General features: G+C 33.6%; 1 protein-coding gene across 1 annotated transcript in view; it reads left to right on the forward strand.

The window, feature by feature from the left end:
• LOC100575204 overlaps positions 1-11,593 on the forward strand; it is a 44,694-nt gene extending 33,101 nt beyond the window's left edge. The window contains exon 4 of the mRNA XM_003246113.4: positions 9,814-11,593. Coding sequence (XP_003246161.1) covers positions 9,814-10,062 — 249 coding nt within the window. The 3' untranslated portion in view covers positions 10,063-11,593. The remainder of the gene's footprint in view (positions 1-9,813) is intronic.
• Positions 11,594-13,284: the final 1,691 nt, after the last annotated feature.

The following is a 13,284-nucleotide window of genomic DNA, read 5'->3' on the forward strand; positions in this document are numbered from 1 at the left end:
CACGCGATGGTATTTTTGAACAATATTACTGTTCTTCTATACGCATATTATATAGCATTGTTATACCATATTATTATACGACGTACAGCCGTACAGGTACATAATATTATATTGCATTATTATACCGTTCGACAATGACATTTTTATACGGCTTATTATAATAATATTCGTTCAGATTGTCGATCACGCTATACGCGCGGTGCTTGTACACTATCGCGTGTACGTAATATAATATAATCGTACATAATATTATTATTGTACACCGATATACGTGCTATGATTACGAGCTGGTTAAGAGGAGGGTACCGCAACAACATCACCGTGGGCCGACCGACGACGGCACAGCGGTCCGGAATGGGTGCCCGGAGGTCGGCAGAACCAGATCTCGGGTCAGCCGGGTCATCGGAAGAAAAAAAAACAACCGTAAAGATAATAATATTATAATATGTATATCGAACGCCCACCGGGATGATGCCCACGCCTTTACATTATATTTTTTTTCGTTTTTGGATTTGACCTCGGCGCATATAAACGTAACCCCCCCGGGACAAGGATGTAGGTTTTTATATCGCATATACTTTGTTTTGGTATTTTATTTTTTTTTTTAATGTGAAATTTTAGATGCAAGACGTGCAGGGAGATGTCGATACGGGCTATATAATATAATAATTATTGTGCGAATAACGAATAATAATATTCGATCGACATAAAATATTTTATATGTGTGTGGTGCGCTCGCACTCGCCAGCTGTGTATGTGTGTGTGAATGTAACTGAAACCAACTTTACGTCTGACCAAATGCAGAACAAAACCCAATGGGAATTCGTCATGGTTCGCTGCGGTTTTGAAAAAAAAAAAAAAACATGTGAAAAACTATCGTCTTCGGAAACGCGGACGAACAATGAGTGTCCAGCAGATGACTGACACACAAAGAGATACAAACAATATTATACTATTCGCGTGAAGGTTACCTACCGTGAAAAACTGTGCATACGAAAACCTTGAACTCTCCACCCTATCGCATAGTCCCGCGTTGTAATCCGTTCACCGGATTATATATATTATATTATTATTATTTATACAATAAAATAATATAATATAGGAGCTTGTGGACCGGCTTGTCTATTCCTCTGGGGAAACGATCGACCGGCGGCGGTGGCAGTGTAAAATGTTTATCGTGGATATATTTTTGTCATTAACCATGTAAAAGCCGTTCGGTTTAACGCAGCTAGCAGCTTGTCGACGGCAGAACATGCACATTTTGAAATTAGGTCTTTTACGTTTTATTCTCTTCTGAAGTCGGTGAGTTTAAAGTTACGCCTGCAGCGACGCACAGAATATAAATAATAAAATAATCCTTGGATAAAAAAATCAAATGACAAAATATACCCGTGAATAAGATAAAATAAATATAACACAAGAAATGGAACACTCTATATTGTGTCATGATATATATATTTTTAATTATCAAAATACCTTTATAATTTTATAATATTATAGTTGTTAGTTGTTACTAGATATAGAGTTAGATTATTATTGATTAACAGCATTATTATCAACTCATAAATTTAATCAAATACATAGTACACACCTTAGTATGATGTAGTTAACACAATAGTAAACGAGTGCGTTAATTAATAACGTTTAGAAAATAATGCAATTTTGATAAAAAGTAACAATAAGTGATTCTATAAAATATATTATACTATAGTGCACAACGCGAATGCTCAATGTGTTCCGATCTGGTGTATAATTTTAAAACTATACCTATACTCATCGTGACATGCGAGTTGTGTAACTTGAGGTTAATATAATATATTTACTAACAATTATAATATAATATATTATATCGTTAGGTATATAATTTAATTTAATTAAAATACAATGTGATATACACATTATACACTCTTTTAATACTAAGGGATTTATCGTTTTACCACCTTAAGGCTAATAATATGTCTTGCATGTAAAAAAAATAAGTATAAACGAGTAATTTCAGTAAAGATGGGTTTCGTTAAAAAAATATTAATTTAATTCCCTGCAGATATTTTAATTATATAATCTAATGTAGTTATTGTATCACCGTTATAATGTTAGCCAATGTTTAATTCATCTGCATATTTGAATAAATTTGTCCTTAATTTATACGTAGAAATTCAAAACAAAAATCGTTATTTCGTAGATTTAATTTATTATGATGTGGACCGCTTCACCACACAAAGTCAGATAACACCATCAGCGTGGGTCAAAATAGGAAGGGTCGACCTGCCTTTAAATGTCATAGGACCATGAAATCAATTCGTGACAAAATTTCAGCAGAGTATGGACATGCAGTAAAACTTATTATTGTCAATCAACTTGTGTAATATATAATACTATATATATTACACGAATTATATATATATACGTATTACGTATATAAATTGAAGTCATTGTACCTACATATACAGCCCAAGGCTAAGGGTTCAGGATAACATTTTGTAAACCGTTCGGCGTTAGCCTCTCCTCAGAAAACCATCCCCGTATACCTACTGCAACTGTTATACTCGAAATAACAGCCTCCGAACTTTATCCAATTTATCCACCCTAACGCGATCGCAATAATGGTCTTTCACCCTCACTCTCAAATAACATCACTGACGCGAACTATACACCTGACCGATCTTATATTATATAACAGACGCGTGATCATACGCAGTGAGGGTTCGGATGAATCGGAGACGAAATTAACTTTTTAACAAGCAAGTGCACGTGTACACGTAAGACATTTTCAAAAAATATTAAACTGGCATTCAATGTTTATAAATAACTTTATATGATTTCGTACAACTGTTTACATTTGTGACTACTGCATGAGTGTGCACTGTTATTTCGGTACTCTCAAAAAAACATGGTCAGAAATTCTGGGCTCAACTCGGGAGTGATGTTACCAGCTTGCAGCACCGCCCATATACGAGTAGGTGCAAGTAATGTTTTTATAATTTTGACTAAGCCGCATAATTAAGTATGTAATTCATAAATGGTCTTATGAAATCTTACAAATTGCATACTAAAAAATGTTTGTTAAAAACAAATGGGCGTGATCGGCCGAGGTGATGTATGTCTTTTAAACAAACTAACTGGATAATTGTTCATAATTTGATCCTCCTTTGCAGGCTTCGAGCGTGTATAGTTAGACTGGAGACTGTAATTTTCTGTCGGATATTATGTTGCAGTAGCGTGGTCATAATAATTATATGATCATGTATAAGTCATAAGAAAATATCATATCGAATGAAATCTAACTGATGATCTTATATTATCACATTATATTCTTCGTGAGTGGAGATATTACGCACGACCGAATTAATTTCTCAAACAAAACCTATTCATATATTTATCATCGTTTTTCGACACCTTTGCAGTTCGGATCCAACTCTACTTGAACATTAACTATTGACGACCATACTATTTCATAGGATATTATTAAAAATAATAAATCGAGACATTTTCGATGAAACTTTATAAATCGTGGCGGGTGAGCCTTACTCAGACGCGCATATAAACTACCAATTATTATTATTCCATAAAGATTTATTACTAGAAAATTCCGACTCGGCCAACCTATTGCCACCGCCGCCGCCGCCGCCAATGATTTAAAAACCAGATGGCATTTCCAAATAAATTTACGACAGTTATAAAAGTATGCATAATTTGGCACACGGATGTCGTGGAAAATACCGTAGTCTTATATTTTTTTCATTTCGTATTTATCGGGTCATCGAAACCGGTCGGGCATATTATTATACAAAGTGCAACGAGTACACCTAAATTACCTATTCGATACTGGCCGTGGTGGATATCGGGTGATTTGCCCGATTTTTCACCGTTTAAAACAGTTTGCCGGTGGCGCCGAAAAAATCGATGAACAAAATAATAATAATTATTATAATAAGTTTACTTTTTTTTACCGCAAAACGCACGCGCAACGAGAACAATACGATAATTTACCATAGTAATAATATATATAATATCTATATATAAAATGTGTACATGGCGTGTGCCCGGGGCGGGTTTCCCGAAAGACAATGCGAGCAGCGTATCTCGTTTTACTCGGCGTGTTGACCGTACGTAAGTCCATCGTTCGCTGCTGCGAGGGAGGTGGCGGCGCCCCGTGATCGCTGCACCGAAAATTACACGGTCCGCGCGTGCCCGACGACCCCCGGAGGCTGGCACGTGATCTCTTCCAACGTCGATGGATATAATAATAATAATATCGTTGTGGCCTATCACTGCAGTTGTTGTTGTTGCTGCTGCTGCTGCTGCTGCTGCTGGTGGAGTGGTTCTGTATAGGTCTCTCTCTAACACTCTGTGCAGCACTCACTCCGTATAGGTGCGGCCCCGTCCCGGTGTGGTGCTGGGAGTTGGCGATAATTATTATTACGCCGGTCCGGAGGAGGTTTATTTTTAATTTTAGACAGATATGCGTCGGGTCGTTCTGGGGTCACGTTATACACGAATACACGAAATACACTGCACACGCACACGCACGCTGTACCACTAGGTATCCAGCAGGTATCTCATATTATATTATATATGTTACTGTATAAGTACGAATACCAGTTAAATCTAAGTTTTAGTGGCAAATCCTAGGTCTCGCCGACTACTGTGGGTAAATGTCCGATCGATTTCGGTCAAATTTAGGATGCACAAAATCCCGATCAGTCAAACCCCGATTGAATATTGTAATTTGGACTTTTACAAACGAGATTTGGCAAATATTAGAATAAACAATCATTGTTGTTTAAAGCGGTTGATTGTTGGGTACCTTTATTACATTATTAAGGTATATGACCAAAATTGCAGTCACCGAGTGCAATTTTAAAATACGTATATGATGTGCACATATTAATACCTATTTACATCGCACTGCTGAGTGAAGATCAGGGACATAACATTCAAACCGAGATAAAAAAATTTTAGATTTTGTTTTAAACGAATCAAATCAATTTTTTTCTTATTAATAAAGTTTCTTTGTTATTACCTACATTTGAAAAATAAAAACCTCTATATACTGTCATGCATAACATTTACACAATGCATTGTCACTCATAACAATAATATAATATTGAATGTTATTTCGATGAAATGAGAGGAGAAATAAATTAGTTTTGTGAAGTGGTGGTAGGGGGATGGGGTGAATACAAAGTTACAAACGTTAAAAAAATTATGCCCGCTGACCAGTGACCACGACCGATAACGACGACGACGACGACGGGCGGTCGTGCGTACACTAATAATAATACACGCCGGACCGTGAAAAACGTTAATTTTTTATATCCATTTAGATTGTTTCGTTTTTTTTTTTCATTTTGCGCACAATACAATTGAACTAACAACCGCTGCGTTGAATGATAAAAAGAAACGAAAAAATAAAATAAAAAAAACAGTAGTAGAGGTCAGTGGGAATGTTCGAGCAAGGCAATCGAGCGCGGCTTTTGAACTTCGCCGCCGTTGTGTTGACCTCTATATCGACGGTAATTAGTTAAAACATTAATAAAAGTGCACGGACCAAGTTAAATTCAAAACTGTATTTTTGATTTTCAAAGAGTGTAAAAACGGACATTGTAATATTTATAACGTAAAAGTTGATTTTACAGTTTTATTTGATTTCTGAACACCATCGGTATAATACAATACACGCGTAGTCTTCTTCGGAAACTGTTATTGCATTTAAAATATATTATATTATAATAACAAAATATGTACCTACAGTTAAAATCAGATAGGTACCTACGTATTTTTCGGGTCTTGACAATCTGCATGTGACCACTGCATACGTACCCATTGCCACATCATTAGCACGGTGGCCAGCCGTTATAGGTTTTACTATCGTCGTCGTTAGTAGAATAATATTATTCTATCGGACGGAAATCGTATTTGGAAAAAAAATCACAGTCATCCGAGTGCGTTTTATTGCTGATGCTTCCTCCGAATCAGTGACAATAATTTACAATCCCATTGTTTCGTTTTTATTTTTTGCTGCTAACGAACTCTCCTTTAAAATACCGCAATATCGTCATTATTACATTCGCCGCCACTGTTTCGCAGAAGTGACTAACCCACGCGTTAGGTATTATATTATTATTATTATTATTATTGTCATTGTTGTGCTAGGTATATATTACACGTGCCCCGAAAAATTACTCAGTAATTTTGTCCCTTGTTCAGATATTTATGTGATAAACTTTAAATCTCGATTTATAACCTGGTTTGAATAAATTCAGTGGCGTCATTTGGGGGGGTTTGGGCATTTTCTCTAGTCTGATTTTAAAAGCAGCCCAATGGGCCGGTTCCCGGTTTATGCACGTATTTATAAATGAAAAGGAATACAATATGTAAGTATGGTATTGCGAGTGGTTGTTTTTAAGTTAACCATTTGGGCTAGTCAACACTTTTGTCCCCCTCTATTAAAAACTGAAATGATGCGTATAAATAATTATATATTACAACTTAACTACTTATTCGAAATTTGATTTTTATAAATCAATTTACTCAAAAATATAATTTTTAATAACTTATTAATTATGAATTATTAAATATGAAACAAATATATTTTTAAAACCGTTAATTATTTTCTAAATAAAGAAATTAAGGAATGCTTACTGTTAATAAGCATCCAGAAGTTGGACTATAAGTTTTTTTTTTTTTTTTGGGGGGGGGTTTCTGGCCTTCAATGCCATCCCGTGAAACAAATTTCCATCCATCTTGGTTGGACTATAAGTACTTACCTCTAAACATAATATAACTATATAATATACGTATATAATTTAATGCAAACTCGCGTTCAGTCATTACACGTATTCGACGTGACAGCGAACCCAAACCCAAATCGTATTTATTTTCCCGAATAAATTTAATGACAACATTGTTTGTGACAAAACGTGATAATATACCAAACGAAAGAAGCAAAAAAAAAAAATAATAATAATATAATATTGTTATACAGTTTGTTTTCAAACTACCTATACATAACAGTGTGAGAAAAATATGTAGGCATACTTAAAGTGACTAAAAGGCGACCGGACCAGTTCTCTTTTTAGAGGCGGTTTGTTTTTTGTTTCATGTGGTCGAATTCGGATTTTGACAGTAAAAAATATAATGAAAAAAAATAAGTGATTGGGCAACGGTAGGAACCAGCTGACGGCGGTGCGCGGTGGATCTAATCGCCGCCGCCGCTCTGTAATATACTACGCTATAATAGGTATATGGCAAAGACTAGTTTTGAGTTTCGACGGTATAATACATACACACTGTACGCATATATACGAACCGGTTGATCCGATCTGGTTTTGATCGGTCCTAAAGGCGGCGGCAGAGAGACGACAACGGCGACGGCGACGACGACGACGACGACGACTACGATCGACCGTAGCTCGGGGCCCCGCGAGCGGAACGAAGAATGTGACCTCTACCTTTTGCCTCCGCCGCCGCACGTCGAACTTTTGAGGAGAGAACACACACACACACACACACACGCGCACGAGGGCGCGCACACACACGTACACGTGCGCACGCACACAATATGTGTACAACGCACACCCGTCCGGCCACGGCAGTCCTTGATCTCGTGAGGTCAGTGTTAAAGGTCAGACGTGATGGTTTCACCGTGAGAGACGTGTGGCCGTCGCACGTACATATTACAACCAACGAGGAAGCCGCGCGTTCGGTGCAACAGTAGTAGTAGTAGTAGTAGTAGTATAAACGTGGTAGTATGCGAGTGGTATGAGTAGTGGTATCAACTATAATAGTGGTAGTATATAGACGTATAGCAGTGACTATATTATAGTGTAGCTGCACAGGCATACTAATATGTATTACAGCCAGTAAAGAGTTGTGCATTATAGTCTTATAAATAATATTGTTGTCCGCGTGCGTTTTGCCGTGTACATACTTCTAGGTATATGGTATATGTTTACGAAGTGAGCAAAACACAAATAATACCGTAAAATAATATTTTTAATATGACACAAAATATATTACGGTACGTGCACGTGGCTGTCGTCAGTGGCTACGAATTTAGAATATTTTCGGTTTGCTTATGAACTATGGTTATACCACGCGACAAATCCGTAGAAGTTATTTAATCATTAAAATATATTATATTATGCTTCTAAATAAATATTCTGTTTTTGATAATTAAACTACGTTTTGGTTTCCGAGCTTGACAATTTAATACAAGGTTCCTTGTAAGTTTTATAACAGCAGCTTAAAAATATTAATCATACGTATATGCACGATTTTTATGAGTATTCAAAGTTTAAATTGTAACGAAATACGTTTAAATAAAATAATCAACAAATTATTATGTAGTCAAAAAATTAAAAATATATTGTATTTTCCTTATATCGTCTTTATCAGCTGCTTGTGTTTTCTAGTTAGGTCCTCCATTCTATGGTTTTACGTCTTCTTTAATTAAATCTTCCCATTTTAAATGGGTTTTCCCAATTGGTGTTTTTCTACTATATTTTCTCTGGTTCTGACTTTGCTATATGTGCCACCCATGGCAATTTTGAATTTTCGTCTTCTGCAGTTTATGTCCAATATGATTTGTTTTTTGAAGTGTCTTTCCAACTCATTATTTTTCCTTGCTCTATGTTCTTATGAATTATAAAGGTTATTCGAACGGAGCTCGCGGGTGCTGCTATACGGAATATACAGCTATAGTGCGTTTAAAATGAACAAAACGTTCAGCGATACTCGGTATATCTCTTAAGTCTAAATACATATTATGATTCCATTCGAAATATAAAATTATCTTATTATACAATGCCACGCGTGTGTCTATGGTATATTGTACGTATATATGATATAAGTACACCGTCGATAAAATCTGACCGTTCCAATGAGATCGTGCTCTGCGTAATAATAATAATAAATAATAAATAATAATAATAATTTATATTTTATTAATATCGCGTCTTAGCGTCACCTCGTCCTTGCACTGGGCGTAAAACCACCGGCGGTGGCAGACGATGTGCCAATAATCAGAGGTGTTAGGTCATACATAATATATAACAATATTGTATATTATATTTGTATAGGTGTAGAAGTGTAGTTACCATATTATTAATTATTATTTACAAATTTACAATATTATACTAACACTCGCAGGCGATTAGACATTAAGAACCGGCATTGCGACGATACAAGTCATACCTGTAATAATATTACTAAACATAATAATACGTACTTGTCATCTTTATTTCTTGTATGGTATAGCATACGACATTAACTGGTTTTGTAGAATCTCAATGCATCAATAGTGAAAGTTATATAGTAATAATTATTGTTAAACTTGATTTTAAAATGGATGACGTAAAAAGCTAATATCACAATATGTTCATACCCTAATCTTGCAAGTTTCGATAGCAATATTCCTATAAGTCAGTGTAATTAGTGTAGTTCATATAAAAGTTGAATTTTATCAATTTTATCGGTCTTAAAAGTATTTAATTAGGTAGTCGGATCTAGGTAGTCGTTATTAAGTATAAGAATATAAAGAAATTTCGTCAGATTTTAATATGATTTTATACAGAGAAAATAATACATTTATACGACGCTTCAAAATAATGGAAAAACTATTTTCGAGTGTATATAGGTAGTCAGTCTTTGTCATAACGAAAATCTATTACTGAAAAGTCAAACCTATTTATAGTTTTTTCATACAAAACAAAATATTATGTTGATATCAAATTCTAATGACCATATAATAATTTAATATTATGAAGTCGTAAGCCCGCATATATTAACGTACTGTTCAACGTTTTCCAGTGCTTCCGGGAGCAGTCGATCGACGGGACAGCGTTACCACTGCTCAGCGAGGATCACCTGACCGGCACCATGAACATGAAGCTGGGACCGGCGCTCAAGTTCCGGGCCGTGCTGGCTCAGAAGTTGGGAAACTGCGCGGTTTGCATGCACTGCGCCCACTGCCACGGAGCCCAGTCACACGGTGCCGGCCGGCACAGCCCCGGCCCCGGCAACAACAACAACAACAGTTCGTCGTCCGCTCAGTGCTGAGCAGCACCGTTCGTGTCGACGGCACAGTCCGTCCACTTTACACGTTCAGGGTGTTCGTTCAACATGTTTGGACTTGGATATATACGGACGCCCTGTATGAACGGTAGCGATATTACCGTCAAGCGTCTATAAACTACATGACGTGTAATATACATATTTATATGGTGTCCACGCATGTTCGCTTTACTATTTTATGATACAAATCGTGTTTGTGTCTATATTGCGTCGAGTCGACTAAATACAAAAAATACATTATTATTTAATATTAATATTCAAATTGTGGTAAATTCCAAAAGTCATCGATTTCGCTGTTTCCCTAACTTGTTTTTCTCGCGTTGGATTTATCAGTATTGTTACGTATAGGTACTAATTATTTAATTGTTTGCATGGTTGGAAAGCTGATGGTCATTTTTATTAATTTTTTTTTTTTTTTTCGAGCTTTTGTTATTATTTGTACTATTGTTTTACCTAAATATTCTATTACGTCACTTTTGTCTATACATTATTAATATAATATATTTTGTATGTATAGTAATTAGTTTAGTTTAACATATTATATTGTATAATGTATGAAATATTATAGTTCTCTGTTGATTATTATTATTATTATTTTTAATGGTTCTCGAAGTAAGTTTATTACGGATCGATCGTAATTGGTTTAAAATTACAACTTATAACGTAAGTAATATTTAATAACTACATATGAAAACAATATACAGGGCGTTTCTATTGTCAGGCAATATCACAGAAAATATATGGCATTTAAAATTCAGAAAAAAAAATTAAGAACATGCTATTTTACGTATAACTGTAGTTAACTGTTCTGAAAATAAAAATAATATTGCATTTCCTAAGATATTTCTAGTGATAATTTAAATGAAATACCTTGCACAAATAAAATTGGTCTATACTTTAATGCTCAATATTATCTAATTATGATCTAGTATATTACAATAATATAATATTATGTTCTCAACAAAAATTCAAATCGTTTACATAATATATAATGTACGGCATACACAGTGCCTTAGTGTCTTCGTTTTGTATTATATATTATATATATTTTTGTTATGTACAAATGCTGAATTCAATATAAATTGGTCTATGTTTTTATTTTCAAGATTAAAAAAACGTATTAGATATTTTATAATGAATGTCGATTATTCGTGAGACACTTTAAACATTTAAGTTATTTACCAATTTTAACTTAATTGTATGACTCTAATGAATTTTCCAAAAAAAAAATTAGTATAATAATATTTGTGTGCTGTTGACATTTGTTTAGTTTGTTTTTTTTTTATTATTATTATTAATTAAGACATTTGTAATTGAGAAAACCAAATTTTCTCGGATTATCAGGGCTGATCTAGTGCAATTTTCATATGCAAATTATTATGATGATTTCAATAACGCAATCACAAATAATATATTTGCATTCGTGTACTTACGGAATTTTTTCGTTTAATTTTTTTTAACTATGTAAAGACAAAAATAATAAAAATATAAGCTATTATAAAGCTATAATATAATTTATGTTTGATGTGTTCTTTTTTACCGTGAAAACTTTCAAGTCCTCGCTTTTTTTCCTTAATGGATGTTTTATTTGAAGTCGTTTGTATTCATTATTTTAACATGCTTTACCAAATAACTTTGAACCTGCAGGTATGATAGCCAAGCAGTCGACCGCAAGTATAAAGATTGAAGAGAAGAGACATAGGTATAAACAAATTGTAAATAGTTTACGACAAGGTTGATGAGTTCAAATAATAACATTTAGAAAATAAACCATAAATTATACATGAGGTATACATACTGCAGTTGTTTTAAAAATAATAGAAAAACGTGACTCGTTTCACTAGAAAAATAGTAATAAAATTACTTTTTTTTACAATTATAGTATAATTAAATGAAATTACATTACTTTTATGAATGAAATGCAGTTTGTCATGTTCATATAATATTAAGTACATATTATTTAAACGCACGTTAGCGTGTAACTTATAAAAATAAACAAAAATAAGATGTCAATAAAAAAAATAAAATATCAAATACCTAAACTATAAAATAGTGTATATTAAATTATTTTATTGATTTTTATTTTACACATGACTTTTATGTTTGACATAGGTTTGTATGTTCAAACGAAATATTAACACAATTTTAATAATTATTGGAAGCCAACTTTTGATGTAGGTTACTACATAATGAAACAAAATTAATTAAAATCATCCCTATACTTCATTTCATGAAGCACTGTAGTATGCTATTTTTTTTTTTTTTTTTTTATTTGATAATTAACATCTATATACCTTGTTATGTAAAACTGTTCAATATTCCAAACGCGAGTTGTGCTATTGGGTTGTGATGTAATTTCAGTATTTGTGTAAATACATTTTTTTTAAATGTAGAATGAAACTCGGTTATTTTAGTTTACGATAAAATATAAAATTTATTTTTTGAGTTAGAAAGTGTAAATACTTGTAAGGCGTAGAATTCAAAGTAGCGAAACTTGCGTTATTTACAACGGAAAATTGTAGTGCCGCTCTTGCCAAACAAGAAAAATAATGAGTAGGTATATTACGCGATAGCATCACTCCAAAAGAAGGTGTGCGGTATCTACTGTAGCGTACTACTTAACACCGCCACAAATATCACGATACTCCCAACTACTAACGCATAATATTAATAATAATATGAATTATGTTTTATGCAATATATAAAACGTCTATTAAAAAGTAACTTTATTACAAATTACGTCTGTAAATCGCAACTAAATTACCATCGCTACGTTATACTTATAAAGTTAATTATTACTGATTACAAGCGTACAGTGTAAAATATAATATATACTCGAATGAGATAGTAATTCAGGGATCGCGTACATGTTAAAGTATTAAGCATAACAATTTTTACCAAAAATGTATTGGGATCAAACGTTTGTGTGTATGCAATATGCATGTAGCTGTGTGCCTGTGTAGGACGAAAGCGTTTTGTAAAAAAGTTGTATATAATAAATATAATTATTTAAGACTCGGTGCGCATCGTTTATATTACTTTGATAGACAGAAATACATATAAACATTGTAATGCACTAAACACATACAATATTGGTGAGTTATATACCTTTACGTACACGTTTATATAGTATATTAGTATAATATATTTAGTATAGTGTAGGTATAAAGTATAATATTACCTATGTGATATTTTTATGTTTCCGCA

Source organism: Acyrthosiphon pisum, chromosome A3, assembly GCF_005508785.2.
Source record: "Acyrthosiphon pisum isolate AL4f chromosome A3, pea_aphid_22Mar2018_4r6ur, whole genome shotgun sequence".
NCBI lineage: Eukaryota > Metazoa > Arthropoda > Insecta > Hemiptera > Aphididae > Acyrthosiphon > Acyrthosiphon pisum.